The sequence below is a fragment of the Myiozetetes cayanensis genome, unplaced genomic scaffold (genome assembly GCF_022539395.1).
Source record: "Myiozetetes cayanensis isolate MyiCay16 unplaced genomic scaffold, myiCay2020 scf19, whole genome shotgun sequence".
NCBI classification, from domain to species: Eukaryota; Metazoa; Chordata; class Aves; order Passeriformes; family Tyrannidae; genus Myiozetetes; species Myiozetetes cayanensis.
The window spans coordinates 26,627-43,594 of NW_026087400.1; the positions used below are offsets into that span (position 1 = coordinate 26,627).

General features: G+C 44.5%; 2 protein-coding genes across 3 annotated transcripts; one reads left to right on the forward strand and one right to left on the reverse strand.

Moving 5' to 3' along the window:
• Positions 1 to 2,585: 2,585 nt before the first annotated feature.
• On the forward strand, positions 2,586 to 3,326 carry LOC126639318 (uncharacterized). Its single transcript, XM_050314019.1, has one exon. It carries the CDS (start codon positions 2,586 to 2,588, stop codon positions 3,324 to 3,326), a length of 741 nt encoding a protein of 246 aa, XP_050169976.1.
• Positions 3,327 to 6,102: 2,776 nt separating this feature from the next.
• Positions 6,103 to 16,652, reverse strand: IFT52 (intraflagellar transport 52). Of its 2 annotated transcripts, XM_050313912.1 has the most exons (13): positions 16,405 to 16,652; positions 15,275 to 15,362; positions 14,875 to 15,004; positions 13,979 to 14,054; positions 13,820 to 13,891; positions 13,254 to 13,380; positions 12,160 to 12,246; positions 11,792 to 11,860; positions 10,921 to 11,075; positions 9,814 to 9,901; positions 7,656 to 7,764; positions 6,997 to 7,142; positions 6,103 to 6,416 (listed from the first exon to the last, which is right to left on the reverse strand). In XM_050313912.1, the coding sequence occupies exons 1-13, from the start codon at positions 16,521 to 16,523 to the stop codon at positions 6,369 to 6,371; spliced, it is 1,314 nt and encodes a 437-aa protein (XP_050169869.1). In that variant the 5' UTR covers positions 16,524 to 16,652; the 3' UTR covers positions 6,103 to 6,368. The 2 variants fall into 2 exon arrangements, with proteins under 2 accessions (XP_050169869.1, XP_050169871.1); XM_050313914.1 differs by lacking the exons at positions 14,875 to 15,004; positions 16,405 to 16,652.
• Between the last annotated feature and the right edge of the window lie 316 nt (positions 16,653 to 16,968).

Below are 16,968 nucleotides of genomic sequence, written 5' to 3' on the forward strand. Positions count from 1 at the left end.
GCGGCACCGGCGGCACTTTCCTATCTCGCGCCAACGGCGCCCCCCCCAGCCCGGGGCCGGGCCGCGCATGCGCCTCGCGCCTCCCGCCCGCACAAAGAGGCGCGCGCGGGAGGGCGCCCGCCCGCCCCGCCCCCAGGAATTGCATCCACCCGGGAACACCGGCATCCACCCCCGGTACTGACCTGGCACCATCGGCATCCACCTCTGCACCGACCCCGCACCGATCTGGGACCCCCAGGACCCCCTATACCCATCCCCGCACTCACCGGAGCCCCTCCGCATCCAACACCGCACTGACCCGGGAACACTGAGACTCCCCGCATCCACCGCCGGGACACTCCGCATCCGCCTCCCCCGTCTCCCCCCACTGCAGCAGCAGCTCTGAGCGCGGGGCGAGAGGATCACACACAGACCCCCCCGATCACCTCTACCTGAAACAGGCTGAGAAAGTTGGGGCTGTTCAGCCTGAAGAAGGGAAGGCTGTGTGGAGACCTCAGAGCAACCTTCTCGTGTGTGAAGGGGCCTACAGGGAGGCTGGAGAGGGACCCCTCATTAGGAACATAGTGACAGGACAAGGGGGAATGGGTACAAATTGAAAGAGGAGAAATTTAGGTTAGATATTAGGAAGAAATTCTTTTCTGTGAGGGAGGGTGAGGCCCTGGCACAGGTTTCTCAGAGAAACTGTGGCTGCCCCATTCCTGCAAGTGATTAAGGCCAGGCTGGATAAGGCCTTGAGCAATTTGATCCAGTGGGAGGTGTCCCTGCCCAAGGCAGGAGGGGTTGGGACTAGATGACCTTTAACCCCTTAACATTCTACGAACTCCCACAGGACACAGCTACATGTGGTTGGGGGTGCCCCAAGAGCCCCCAGGACTGTGCTTGGCTACAGGAAGGAACTGGCTGCTGCCAGAGTCCCGCTGTGCTCACCTCACACCCCACCAACCCTGGGACATGGGACCTTCACAGCCAGGCAAAAAACTCACAAAATTAAATTCAATCACCACGCTGCCCTTGCAGCGTGTCTGGCTCCCCCATGCACGGTGGAATCTCCTGGGGAGTGCAGGTCTGATGCTTCCCAGGAGGGAATAAAGGGGCCAGGGAGCAATAGCCCAGATTTGCCCCCTGGCCAGGCAGCAGCACTGTCACACTGCATACTGAATTCCTGCCCGGGGGACAGCAGGGCAGGAACACATTAGGGCTCTACACCTGCATACCAAATTCCTGCTGCTCTCCCAGCTATGCACACAGCACACCTACAGCCAGTGCCCACACATTACAGAATCACCAAATATTCTGAGCTGGAAAGGACCCACCAGGATCAGCTAAGTCCAACTCCTGGCCCTGCACAGAACAGCACCAGTAATCCCACCATGTTCCTGAGGGCCTTGTCCAAATGCTGCAACATACACTATCTAAAGCATCTGTGCTCAGTCTGTGCACATGAATATTCCTGACCAGTATATCACAACAAACAAGGCAAAAGTTGAAAGAGCTTATTAGGGACCCTGCACTGGGTCCAAGTAGGAAGGCTCCATGTATCCTGCAAACACCCCTTTGGTCTCCAGAGTTACCCACTGACAGGGTACAAACACAACCCAGCCCTTACAGACCCCAGTGTACCTCCAGCAGTCACCCATGACCCAACGTCACTGGTCCTGTGTTTAAAAAGAAGGAAACAAAAACCCCTCCCTCTCCCGAACTGGCCCTGTTAATTAACTACCAGAACTATAAAACTGCTGTAAGTAACACTGGTAAAAAAGGCTCAAGCCCTTCAAGGGATCTCTATAGAAGCTGAAGGTAAGTAGTGTTTTTTTAGTCTATCCTCTTACTGTCTCCTTTATTTCTTATTTCTCACATGCTAATTTGTTGAAATCATCTTTAAGAAAAAAGTTATTTTAGTCTCTTAAAGAAGACTTTCCTTCTAGACTGGCCATACAGTCCCATTTTACAGTAAATTCAGGAGCTTTTTAGCTCTGTTTTTAATGTTTTCAGTATAAAAATGGTTTCAGACCATAATAAGTGACTTCTCCTTCCCCGACCTACCCTGTTCCCTCTGGGGGTAGCTGGAAGTCAACTGCTGGCTGAACTGGTGAGGAGGGTTACTGCATGTGAGACTAAAGATGAGAGGTGCTCCTCAACCTCTTCAATCCTAACCAGAGCTTGGCTTTAGTGCCTCCCTCTCAAAGAGGCTCAAGTCTAGCAGCTTAATGGCTCACTGACCTAAGGAATGAGAATAAAATATCTTATTTCTCAGGAAAACCAGTTCTGTCTTAGTACAGCTAACAGACGGAGAGGTTTCCTGAGTCTCTCAGCACAAAGCTAAGAGTGATAGGCTGAGGCCAAACGAGTGCAGCTCTAAGAAGGCTTCATGATGACCTCTGGGCAGCTCTAGGAGACAGTGGCAGGCTGGATGCCTGTCCTGGATCCAGTGCAGCTCCTTGCAAGACCAAGACAGGATTTTGCCAAGAGCTGTCTTGCTACTCTAAGTCTGCAACTCACTAGTGAACAATATTGAACAGTAACGTGTTTATTCTGATAGGAACATCCTGGTCTCCATAAGCCTGGCGGTGGTGGGATTCTGCACCATGCTGTCCACACAGAGGCATGGTTCCAGCATCTTGACCGTAAAGGAAATCCTAGAAAATGGTTTTGTGGCCAGGGCCTCCAGCCATACCCATTCTTCTCCTGTCCAGAGTTATTGCATAGACTCTAAATCAGACACCTGGGAGCTTCTCATGGACTTGGACACCACAGCAAAAGGCAGTTCTCTCTGTGTTGTCAAGCAATCGGATTTTCTGATCAGTTGTGTGAAGACTGACCTGCACAGCCTGACCCAAGGCATCTCTGACCTCAGTCTTGTCTGCCTCTGCAAGGCCCACCAGGGCCAGGGCACCTCAGAGCTGTCTGGTTTGCCTTGTGAACACCCCAGCAGACCAAGCTGCCTCATGGACACGGCATCACAGAACACCTCAACACCTCGCAAGAAAGACAAGCACCCCAAACCACTTGAGAGCCTGCTCTCCAAGAGCTCCGAGCTCCTCGGAGACATCTCTGTCCTTGGGAATGTGCCAGCACCCAGGTGGGAGATCTCATCAATAAAATCCCCTCTGGACACCAACCTGTCACTTGATTTGAGCACTGAGGAGTTAAGATTACTGGGATGCTCCAAACAGGACACGCCACCCCTGGGGACATCTGTAGTGATTCCTCTGGCTTGGCCTGGTGCCTTCAAGAAGCACCCCATGCTGATGCACGGGTCTGCCACACCCGAGACCCTGCCGAGCGATCCTGACTCTGTCTCCGTGTTTCTGCACCAGGCTCAGTGATGCTGCTGCCCTGGCTCTGTGCCCAGAGCACGTTGGGCTCGCGGGGTGCCTGCTGCAGGGCACGAATCTGCACTGCAGCACCGGAGATCGAGCCCTCCTCCCCTGCCCGGAGCCATCGGCTCTTGCGCTGATGGCAGCACCTGGTGAAAGGTTAAATCTGCCCTCCTGGGGTGAGGGGCTTTGGGGCGCTGCTGTTGGGGATGCTTGGGCGGTTGATGGCAGCAGCGCCGCTGGCTCCCCGTCCTCCCCTATCCCTGTCTTTTGTACTGACGCAATAAAGATACGAATGTTGTTCTGTGTGGTTGGCCTCTGGCGCTCACTGCCCACCCAGCTTGCTGCTGAGCCCCGCTCGGCACCGGCGGCCGGTCGCCTGTACAACCTCCGCGAGCGCAGCCCCCTCCGGGGACCTTCCCGCGGCCCGGGGGAGGGGGATCGTCCATCCCCGCCTCACCCGCCCCCGTTACCTGGCAGCCGGGCCTGGGCAGGTCCCGGTGGAGAAGAGGCTCCGGGACACGGCTCCGGCGGCTGGGCCATAGCTGCGGGGCCGCCGGGAGAGCGGACGGAGACGCGGCCGGGGCTGGGGATCCCTCTCCTGGCGCACCGGGAAAGCACAGCCTAGGAGCGCGGAACGGGCGGGACCGGCCCGGACACCCCCGCCCCGTCACCCGCCTCTGCCTTATGCAGTATGTTAATCCTCATCACCGGCACTTACCAACACGCTGTGAAGGTTTCCTCTCTGATGTTCACTTTCTGCTCCGAGTGCATGAAACGAGCCCACCCCACGGCATCCCCCACCTCTGTTACAGATTTTCACGTGCTCCTGTTAGATCTCATCCCATTCACATAACCACTTGCTCTCCCTCCTGTTTTTCCTCTCCTCTCACTGCTTAAAGCAAAAACAGGGAGAAGGACTTGTTAAAAACCACTTTTCAGGACATTCATGGTTTGCTGCAGAAACAATCTATCCCCCTCCTTCTTCTTTTAGGGACAGATTAAGGGATGATGAGTCAGTTGCATGAGAGGACAGAGACAAAAAAAGGGAAAGCAGCAACAGATGCTTGGAACCAACCTTTGTGAAATATTGCAATAATTCCATTAATACATAAACTCCATGGCTGTGTGCCTGCCAGTGGCCTTGCCTCACCTCTTGAAAGCAGTCACCTACCTGTAATAATTCAAAATTCTGTCAGTCAGCCATAAACTTTTTATGTATCACACTCCCATGACCAAAGTAAGTATTTCTGTCTGTTTACAAAATAAAAGCTTAAATACTTCCTTAGAGCCAAAGGGACAAGCTTTGAAAGAGAGATGCAAGCTACTGCCTCCACCTGTATTCCACACTAGCCAAAAAAACATGCATTCGGTGAAAAATCTGTGCTTCAGCTGTCAGAGAGGCCCCATAGACACACGGCAAACGGGGAGCTGCTTGTATTCCCTGATTGCTTACATGGCCTTTTTCTAAACCATGTTACAACATCAGAAACAGGTGACAAAACAACTCCAAAAAAGAGCTGGGAAATAGAAACTATTTACAGTTTAAACGCCCCAGAACAGCACAGACCAGAGCTATAATTAGCAAGAGGATCACTCAGGGAGTTGGTTCAGCTGCAGCCTGGGCAGCCTGACTGATTGGTATTGATATTGCATAGGAGAGATTAAGCTTATTGTGTAAATCTGTAGCTAGAATGTGCAAAGTGCTCTGTGTGACAAACAAAACCATGGCCTATAAGGAAAATATAGGAAGAAACGAAAAATTTCAAACATACTTCTCTGAAAAGAGAATGTCTGCAGCATAGGAAGAGATAAAACTTCTAACATTTTATTAGCACGTGTCAATTAGGCCAGAAACTTGGCAGGGGCTTTAGGGCACCTCCTTTAGAAAACCCTGTGCCAAGATGGCATGTGAAGCATGAAGAAATGTAAAATAAAAAGATTTTTTGGGGGGTAAAAGATGAACAGATCTTTTGCAAAAAGCAGCATTGATATTAAAACACATGGCAGAGCAAGACAAAGCACATGTGTCATGGAAGGCTTGAGTGAGGGAAGAATTTTCACTTAACAATTCGAGTGTCATACTGATAGCCAAAAAATGCTGTATTTAAAGTGCAATCTCACCATATAGATATTAGAAAAAGGTCTTGCAATAAAGACACGTGGTGTTGATGATGTTGACAAATTTTTTCTTCTCCCCACTGATCTTCTTGGCTCTATTTTTGCTGTGCGTTGAGCTTCAACATTTCACGGTCAATGAGTTTAATCTGAATTTCCCTCCTTGTGCATTACATAGTTCATCACCTTGGGGAATGGGCCAGATATCAAATAACTGGAAGTAAAAATATTCCTGAGTTTCTGCACAGTATCACATTTTGTTAATAATGATCAATTCAATCCTAAAATCTTTTTCACCCACATGCTGTCCTTTCTTTTCAAAATTATGTATTTCCAGTCTTACACAAGGCAGCAATGTGCAACAATGTCATTTTTGCTTACTTTCAAATTCTTCCCTCCCTTGAAAGAAATATTTTCATTCTACAATAGCAAACTCATCTCTCCTTGTTTCACTTTGGCATAGAGACAAAAGCAGGCTGCCTCAGAGTGACATATATGGTTTCAGCTGCTCCTGTGTTTATGACTTTATTTTCTTTTTCCCAGTTCCCAAACCAAAATAACAATTCTTCCCAGAGTGCAATTAAGGGCTTTCTGTATATCAGGAGAACCCACAGTAAACCTTAGAAGAACACAAATGCTAGAGCCAGAAAGAAGGACCCCAAACACATTTTCTTTGTATAATATTTTTTTAAATATATTACAAAATTACAGTTTCAATAAAGTAGAAAAATAAGAAATTATTTGGAAAGTCCTTGTGAAATACAAGCACTTTCCCAAAAGGCATTAAGTATCCAAACTACCACACATAAACAATCCAAGCATTCAGTGAACTAGTGAGTCAGTCCCAATCAATATACTGGAAAGGAGTTTTAAAAAAAGAGAGAAGTGTATTTTCACTCAAAAGTCTGATGTCAAACTGGAGAAAGCCAGGTCTCAGTTGCCGTTGTGGAATCCAGCTTCACTTGTGTCAATATCATGTTCCTTAGGTAAGAGAAGAGGAGGGAAAAAAAAACCAGGAAGAAAAATAAGAATTTTAACAATAGGGTAGAACTGTCAGATTTTTTGTGGCTTAACTAGAATATTTGAAAAATAGGGAATACTTGTTAACACAAACAACTGATCTGTTAATATGCTCCAAACAGACTTCAAAGCACCAAATTTACTATGAAGAATTATTTCAGCATAGTACTGCTCCTGAGTAACAATGCTGGTTTTACTTCCGCACTGCAGAACTGGCAAGAGCTGTGAACACTCCTGAGGGCACACTGCTTTTACTCAGGCACTATTAATGAATTTGATTCAGCTGAAATTACCAAAACTACCTTTGCATGTACTAATCCCCAAATTAAAATAAAAACTTATTTAATGGAGCACTACACATTCGCTACAGATTAAAAATCGTAAGTACTGTGGATCACACTTCACTGGTCTAATTTATTGCACAACAAATGTCTTACATCCCAGGCTTCTTGCCTGCGACAAGTGTAGCTGCTACAAAGACACACCAGCCTCAGTGCTGCTACTACCAATTACTCACTTCTAATTCTGTTATTAAAAATACCTGATTCAGTTTCTTAAACTCAACCACTTGGAAGAAGATGTGCTCCAGGATATATCTGGCATCTTGTTTCTCCTTTGGGAGTTTACTTGTTACTCCCAGGATATCGCCACATTTTCGTACGTAGAATTCCAGGTCATCATCAGTACCTAAACAAGCACCCAGGGAAGGAGGCAGGTGAGTATCACACATATCTGCATCAGCTAGAAAAAAACTACTACAAATCTTCATTTGTTGTTGGCATTCAGGGAAGTTGAGTCCTATAACTAAGCTCAGTGGACTAGCCGTGATGTCCTCCTGCAGCTGGCACCTTCTCGTCTTCTTTAGACCTAAGTGTGTTTAGAATAATATTAATATTTTCACTTCAAAGCATAAAAAGATGTGAAATTAATCAGTGAGAGTGCACAAAGCAATTTACACACAATGTAGGAAACAGCAGGCAGAAACATAGATAGAATGTCATGTAACAAACAAAATAAAATGTCATGGTGCATAAAGGCAGCTTATCAATAGACATGAGCTTCCAGTTTCCTGGATCAAGATGAGAGCGCTGAATTTTCAAAAACGAAGCCCATGTTTTAAAATTAAATATAACAACAAATTTCCCCTAAAAATTTGGATTTTATATATAAATGTGTAAACAAGCAGTCTGCTCCACTTACATTTGTTTGTGATCTCTGCAAGACGAGCTTTCTCAGAGGAAAAGGTTTCATCCAAGTCAAACAGTTCCAGAGGTGGAGCAGGCAATTCTCTGAAAGCAGGTGGAAAAACCTTAAAGAGAAGAAGTAGCTTGGTTTATTGCCCCATGTTTTCTTACACTTTACAGATCTCTAAGACAACAGTTTTGGACTTAGACTGGACTTGAAGAAACCTTTTATATAAATAAAAGCGCCTCCAAAGCCCACAGCACAAAGGGACACCTTTTTGAAAATTCCATTTATATTTTGTGACTAAACTCTTTTGGAATGTTCATTATTATTACAAGCATGTCAGAATTACCACCCAGCATGACAACTAGACATACTGCATTTGCAGTTTCTGTTTTGCTCTATGAGACTTAGTTGGCTGAGATAGCTGAGGAACGTACCTCCCCATAACAGCGCACCTTGGAAACATATTCACATCAGTTCTGGTGATGAGTTCTTCTTCATGCAGTCACCACTTATGGCATAAGCTGGACTTAGGTTTTTAAAGAGCAGTGCATGAGACACTACTTTCAGTTGCACCCCTGCAGCTGTAAGGATCCCAGTACTGCTTTTTCAATGGCCAGGATAAAGACGGATGGAGCCATGACAGCAAAACTCAGATAGAGATTCCTGCTTTTTGAAATTAGTTTCACACCATCGTAGCTCATGTTGCTTTCAGCCCAAACCTCTGCTGGTAAAAGTTTGATCAGCTCTTGCTGTAAAAGACTCCACTTTCTACTTCCCCTGAGGATGTGGAGATGGAAGCAGAGCAGGATAGACTAGCTCCTCCCTGGCAACAGTCAGTGTAGTACTTACACCACTGCTTTCTGAGATACCGTTTCCTGTTTTCACAGCAAAGGCTGAGCCATCAGCCTCTCAACTAAAGGCTCACACATTGAAGCAAAACAAGGCTTTAGAAGGGTTAATTGAAGCATCTTACTGCAAAGACCCGCTTTTCTCTCTCCCCCCGTTTTCTACCTTACTCAAAGGAAATTTTGTTCTGTACAAATTCAGCAGACCTAAACCCACAAAGAACAGTGTACAAAGAGCTCAGAGGTAATTAAACATTGGCCAGTCTTCGCGAGCGAAGATCCGGGGAAGGTCTTTACACCTTCCAGCCTGCGCATTGGATTTTTTAGGTGAGACACAGTGTGCGCGGAACTGAGCCCACCCTTTAATCCTAAGGTTCATCTGCCGGGGCCAAGCGAGCTTGGACGGTGGCAGCGAGGTCCTTAGGACGTAGGTGGGTTGCCTTTAAGGGCTAACGAGCCCCACCTGCCCGGGGAGTGGCCCTGACCGGGAATCGAACCCGGGTCTCCGCGGTGATAGCGCGGCGCCTTTACCACTAGACCACCAGGGGCTCCTCAGAGGTAATAAATTATAGCCAAATGAGCTAAGGTAGACATTCAAATAGGTAAAATAGGCCTGAAGCCAAGGCTTTCTTCAAGCCTCAGTGAATAGAACACGAAACAATGGAAAGTTCAGAAGTTCACCAGGGGTCACCGCTGAAGAGGAGTAAAATTGAGACCCTCCGATGAAGTAAGACCAGATGTACCACCAAATCATTCCCCAAAATGAAGACCATGCCTCAAAACCCGCCCCTGACTCCACCTGCCATGAATATTGTAATCTAATATGAATATGTATGTGAATATGTTGCAATCATAATCAAAGACTGTATAAATTACCCCTTCTGGCCTGACCACCTCGGAGCCCTATTGTCCGGCCCGAGCCAGAGGGCTTCCTGGCGTCGAACAGTAAATACCTGCTGTTTAAAGGTATAAAACTCTGTCTCTAAGTAGTTTTTATTCGCCTTTTGGGGCATCACATACAGAGCATTCTGTTATGGCACCACATACTACATTTTCAAGCTTTGTTGATAAGTGTAAATAAGGGTTCTTTCCTAAAAGATAGTCCCTAAAGTGTATTCAACTCCCAAGTGATTCATTGTTACTACAGCATTTCTCACTTTAAAAAACAAAACAAAAAAACTATAGAAATGACACACAGGGATTTGACAAGAAACAAATGGACCACAGAATCATTAAGGTTGGAAAAGGCCTCCAAGATAATCAAGCCCAACCTTCATGGAGAAGGATTCTCCCTGAGCTGTATGAGCAAGGAGGTTACTCACAGCTGGCTGGAGGACAGGTAGCGGAGTCTCAAATTGAGGCTGAATGAGTTGGAGGCGTTCATGTTTCACATTCAGCTCTTCATAAGCTCTGCAGCATAGAAAAAGACAAAGAATGAGGGGGGGGAAAATGATATAAAATCCATTTCCACTTGCAGGCTATAGAGATGGATTTTTATGAGGACACCAGGGTCAATGTTATGCACAGTAACAGCATTAAAAAAATGTGATGTCCATTTTAGAAGGACCTCGGAGAACTGCATATCAGTAATAAGTGACTTCTATAGTGAGAAAATTAGTTAAAATTATGACAGAGGAAGATGATAGGTGGACATATAAAATGCTGAAAAAGAAGGAAGTCACACGTCAATTCTTCAAGCAACTTTTAAAGGGATGAACATGGATGAAGAAAAAGTGATCTAGTTCAAAAAAAGCAGAATTGCAATTTCAAAGACTTTTCAGGAAGTCTGTAACTAGAAGTTATTTTTAAAAAAGTATTTGTCATGGGATCAGAAGGGAGATCCCCCTATCAATTCACAACTTGTGAAAGTACAAGAAATACAGAGTAAGAAGAAAGAAGAGTGTCCACAATAGAGTGGAGTTTCATGGAATCTGTGTTAAGCTGCCACTACTCAGCATGTTCAGATCTGGGTAAAAGAGTTATGATGGACAAAACTGATAGTGACACAAACTGGTAAAACTGATCAGCTGATAAATCTCAAGACACAATTACTGGGAAATGCAAAAGGGAATGAAAATGCAGTTTTCAGTAAATGCCAAGTAATTCAAAAGTGGAAAAATGACCAGCTCTCAGTTATCATTCCAGAAAGTGTCCAACATCACTGCAGACAGTTCTACTGAAACTATCAGATCACAGAATCAAAAGTAGTCAGAAAAAAAGGTGAAAAGAAGCTCAGAAATTACAGTTAACACAAGAAGCAAGAGAAAACATTGTCACACTGTACAAATCCATCTCCTGGTATATCCGTATTCAGAATGCTGCTTACAGCTCAGCCCCTTCTGCTCTTAAGGAGACACAGTTAAACACAAACAGAAAATGCATAATACAGAATGGAATAAATAAGTAATAAGAAAATCACTGCTGCTGACTTGATAACTGAAGGGAGGGCAGTTGTATCCAGCTGATAAAGAGATGTATCAAACAGCTTTGTGAAGTCTCTTGGGTTCTCATCTCCTTCTTGCAGGCAGACTCGCAGTTGCTCAGACAGCGCAGCTGTGTCTGGAAGCATGGTATAGTCTGAAATCTGAACACAGATATGCACACCTGGGATTTAAAATGGCCAACCTGTTCACACAGTCTCTTTCTAGTTTATATCTCACCTAAAATCTCATCTAGAAATAATTATTTCACTCTTTACCAGGTGTGTCTCTTTGCAGTGCAGCTCACTAGATCACCAACTGTGCAAACTCTATTCTCTTGCTGTAAAGCCACTCCCTATACGGATGTTTCAGCTGTTAATTAACATTAAAAGAACCGGCTTACTAGTCAACTGTGCAAGACTTGTTCTTTTATGCACTCAGAGTATACAATTTTATCACATACGCTATTTCCAATAAAAATAGCATTTGCATACATCAGTTAAAAAAACAACTAAAATTGAAATACAATTTGATCCCTACTCAGAAAATCTGCCTTCACTTCCTGCACATTCCTCTTGTCTTAGGGCTCAGAGTGAATTTCAAACTTACTACCCTGGAGCAGCAAATGATCTCATAGAGATGGGCAAATTGAAAAGAGACTTTCACAAATGCAGTGTGATAATGAAGAGCAACCTAAGTCTAAGAGATACAAATATTTTTTACTCTGAAGCCAACTGTCTACTCCATCTTAGACCCTGAATGAAGGTTCTGCAACAGCAGCAGCAACATCCACCTTGCTGTTAACCATTCCGTCCTAAATACAGGGTGTGCCAAAACTGATCACACTATTCTTTACCTCCTTGTGATGGATCTCTCTTACCTCAGGGTCCTCCATATCCATCTGGTTTAAGTGGATATCTGATGTTGTGAGCCACTGGAAAAGCACATCCTGAAGAAGGGTAAAACTTAATTATTTTCAGAAAGATCAAGTAATCTCATACTAGGCTTAAACATTCATATTAAATCAATTAAATAACATACCATGAAAAATAAGACAAAATATAGGTAATATATCAAAGCATATCTACTAGTATTGGATTAGAATCTCCATATTGAATCCATTTCATAGCTGTGTTGCTCTAAAACGAAGCTACTGAGCCTGGAGCGCTTTGGAAGTGCTGTGAAGATCCACAGATGTGTTTTTAAATAAATAAAAAAAAGGTAACCCAAACCCCCCACCCAACTTACCATGATCTTACCATTTTCTTCTTTATCTAAATATTGATCACTGAACATGTGGGAAGATCCCAATGCTGCCATCTTTCCACCTTGACTCTATCAACAAAGAAGACAATTTAGCAAAAACTCCTTCCAAATCACAGTTTTAGAGATAACTGTTACTGCTTTATTAACTTTCTGCAACCCGTTCTTCAGTGTTTATTTGATACATCAAATAAAGCTCCAGTTTGTTTAACACATTTCGGATGTTCCACACTCCATGATTCGCAGTTTAAGCTAACTCTACATGCTTTACCCACAACTGGGTAGATCCTCTGCTCGCTCTTTCCATTCCTTCACTTTCTGTTCCTATTCTTTATCAAATCTCTTTTCCAATCTGAGAGATCTTGTTTTCCTGCTACCAAGTTTCTCCCTTGGGATATCTTACTCTGACAGCTGCAGACAAAATGCAAGCAGTAAGTGTACTTGTAAATTCACTTCATGCTGCTGTATTTGCTTTGATTTACACAGTTCATTTCAGCCACAGTAGGGGGGAATGAAGTTGGGCATCCTCAAGGAAGAAAAAAATCCCCTTCCTAACAAGGATATCAGAAAACCACAATAGGAAACTCACCTACATAGTAAGAAATGTGTTAATTTGTTCACATTCACTAACAATATCAATCCTTTGTTTGTACTCATCCACTACTACTAGATTTCTGAATTTATTTTTATAAAGCATCAAGTCTGGATGAGTAAGATAACATATGAAAAACCTACTGATTCCAAGGTGACAGTAATTAATTCGGTATGGTGTACTTATGAAGCTAATGATAGTCTTAATAAATTGTCACTAAAAGGGTAGGAAAAAAACCCAAACTTCAACAAAGAACTAAATGCATCCATCTGTCAAACAAAAAATATGTAATCTTTGCTGACCATCAAATTAATTCTCCTCTGAGCCCCATGCAAAGGAGTTTACCATAAAAAGAGATAGGAGTCACTGGCTCATCTGGATTTTGCAGATGCATCAAAAGACAGACATGGGTTTGTAAGTACTACCAGAGGATACACTCCCAGTTTTTGTAGGTGGAATGCAAGGCATGTCACAGGCACAATCCTACCTCATGCTGATAGAAAGCCAGAATAGGCCTGTTGAGTGGGAAGCAGACGGATCCTGTTGACAGAATTGCCACTGCTGGTTTCATCACATTCAATGTGGCTCCAAAAGGATACACAAAAGTGAGAGCTCTGCAGGAAATACAGCAACTCCCTAAGTACCTGCATGTATAAGGCAGGCTGCACATATTTATAAAACTCACAGTGCAAACTGCAATTGTGCACTGTCGGTGGAAAGCCAAAGCCTTGCTTCCAACATGCAGATCATTGTAACCACATTTCAGTCTCTCTCTACAGGTTTTTCCAGGTTATTAATATTTACATTTTTTAATTAAATTCAAACTCACAGACTAGGGGCAAAAAAGATCAGATCATGAGAGAATTTCTGTCCAATTTCTGTCCACTACTAAATAGATCCTCCTTTCCAGATATAACCTAAGAAGCTGACATAAGAAATGCATTATAAAACCTTGTATTGTCAAGCACAACAAACTGCTGCTAATCACAAACCTGCTAATTCTGAGTTATTCTACATATTTTCACATCAGTTTCCTCACAGAAAAACACTTACTGTGAGTCATGCCCACTTCCATCTTCATCTGTTGTCTCAAGTACTGTTTTTCTTGCAGCTTCACAGATTCCCCTACAAGATGTTGAAAGGCAAAACTTACTGAAAGCAATACAGATTGCAAGTGTTTACTGTAAAGATTTATATACTCCAAATATTTACCTGTTCAAAACTCCATCAGAGATTAGTGCTTCTTTTGGGTGGTGGTACTTATAATATACATTTCGTACTACAGCATCTTGAGGAAAGAAAAAATATAGACATTTACATCTTAGCTGATGAGTGTGCTAGACACAGCAATGAAAAACTGGTTTAGCTCTTGGATTCCCTGGCTGTGTGCTTCCAGCACTAGCATTCGGTTCCCAAAAGAATTCAAATCAGCCTTCACTGATAAATAATATGAGAAAATAAGCCCCTCTCCACCTTCTGCAAAGCAGAAGAGGCAAAAGGATGATCCAGTTAAAACAGCATTTAACAAATTTTACAACTCCAAATTCTTTTTTCCAGTGTATCTTCCAAACCAGGATGAACTGAATCCTGTTCATACACAAAAAGGTATCATTTAGAAAAGCCACTAAAGACCCTAAGAATATTTTAGTACACTGAGATACAGCTGACTTAGGTTGGTTGGTTTTTCTTTTTTCACACTGAATGACATTTTACTGGTCTGCTAAAGAAAAGTGCCAGTCTTTGTTCAGGGTGAGCATGAAGTGATTCAATTCATTAAAATGCGTGGAAAATGTCTTAAATGAAAGGCTTTTTAATCAAGAAATGTCACTAGAATTAATTTTCTTTAGTAAATACCATTAACACTAACAAGTACAGCAAAGGAATGGAAATGGCTAAGTTGTTATCCATGTACTCTGCCCATGGAAAACTCTCGATGTATTCCAGTATTACCCTGCCAGATACATGTAGATTTAAGAAGAAAAAACATCTTTTAGACCAAGGGATACTTTGTGAGAAGGATTTTCTTGGCTTGTATCTCCAAAGTTTGAACCTGCTCTTTAGATTTTGCTGAAAACAGATGAATAAAAGCTCTCAGTAAGCCCCATTACCATTATTGAATATGATCCCATATTCTTCTAACAAGAAGTTAATATTTGTGCCATTACGGGACTCTCCACCTTCCCTGAGCATCACCAGGATGGCTCCACCATCCTCCAGGAATTTCTTCAGAACGTAAAACTGGAAGACAACAAAGATCCAGGAAAAACAAACAAACAAACAAACAAACACACACATGAATGAAGATACACACAAGACTGCAGGAAGTTATGAGGGAAGGTAAAGGATTCTGACTGCTTGCAATTAACTTGTTCCTATGAGAAAAACACTCAAATTTCAATTTGTGTAAATTCATCTAAAACAGCACAACTGCAGTCTTCGGTGTTGTTCTTTTCTATCTAAGCAAATCTTAAAACAGAACTAATTTGAAAACAGTTATTGATGTCTTACCTCATCAGCACTGAACTTCTCTCTTGGCCCTGCTGTAATCCACAGTTTTACTCCAAACAGTTTCTCCGATGTGATCTCATCTTTTAGGCTATGAATAGATTAATAAAGGCACATGCTATTCTTGAATATAGTTCAAAACCAGAACTTTTTTCTTTTTTTTTTTTTAAAGGACTGGCAAACAAACACAAAGCAAATCACTTCAGTCACTTCATATCCTTTCATCTGGGTTTAAAGTTGACAGCTTGAGCAAAAACAATCCTTACAATTGTCAACCAACTAAACAGTAAAGCTCCTCTAACAAGGTACTGTGGCAGATCCAGAGCTACTATAAACTGTCACAGCTGTTATTAAACTTTGCACCTGAGGAGCTTCCTCTTGTTCTTTTGATTCTTCTTCTTCTTTTTGCTCTGGGCACATTTCATAGAATCACAGAATATCCCAAGCAGGAAGGGACCCACAAGGATCATCAAGTCCAGCTCCTGGCCCTGCAAAGGATACCCCAACAATCCCACCCTGTCCCTCAGAGTGTTGTCCAAACACTCCTTGAGCTCTGGCAGCCTTGGGGCTGTGACCGCTGTCCGGGGGGATCCTGTTCAGGGCCCAACCACCCCACGTGGGAAGAACCTTTTCCTGATATCCAGCCTACCCCCCCCCCAAACAGTTTGATGCTGCTTTGTAGAGAACAGATAAACAATATCATCTGCACAAAGGCCGTTTTCTTTTGCCTCCCAAACTCCAAACCCAGATAGACTCAAAAACCTGTATGAGGATTTTCAACCTTATAACTTACACTCTATCTCTTCCACAGGCAAGGCAGCTGGAAGCTCCAAAGAACCACGCACAACATCCCATAGCGACAGAACAGCTGATACCACAGAGCAATTAATGCAAGAGAGCGACCTTAGCTCATGAAATACATCCCATTAAAGATGGGACTGGCCAGGGCTCAGAACAACCTGGTCCAGTGGAAGGTGTCCCTCTCCATGGCAAGGGGTTGGAACAAGATGATTCAGGTCCCTTCCAACCCATACCATTCTACGATTCTACGGTCCCCAAAGGCTATTCGGGTACTCAACGAGGACCACACAAACCCGTGGAGGTTTGTTTGTCCCCTCCTAGCCGCCCCTCACCTCAGCACCTTCCAGCTCCCGCGCAGCCTCTTCCGCAAGGCCTTGTAGCCGCCGGCAGGCGTGAAGCTCTCCCCCTTGGACGCGTTGAACACTATGGCATTGCGCGGGCCGCTCTCCATATGCTCCCCGGGGCCTGGCGAAGGGCTCCAGCTCCGGTGCGGAGCGGGGAACCCTCAGCGCCCGGCGTTCTCCAAGGCGTCCCGCCCTGTGCCCAGCGGGAGGCAGCGGCTCCACGCGCGCTCCTCCCCTAGCAACGCGCCCGACGGGCGCATGCGCGGATCTCTCCGCCCCTTCCACGGGAGTGCAGGGGTTGCCTCAGGGGTTCCCTCCCTTCCCCGCCTGGGAAGGGGGTGGGGCGGGAGCACTGCGGCGGGCTGGGGTGAGGGTGCACGGGCATCCACGTATGCACTCTCCATTTGCTCGAGTGCCCCTTACCGGCTTTATCAGCGCCCAGGGCAGCCCCGTGACCTCACAGGAAACTGCTACCCTTCAACTGCCGCAGCTTTCTGGGCCTTGGACACCAGTAAAATCACAATCCCAGAAGAGTCTGCAGGCTCTTCGCTG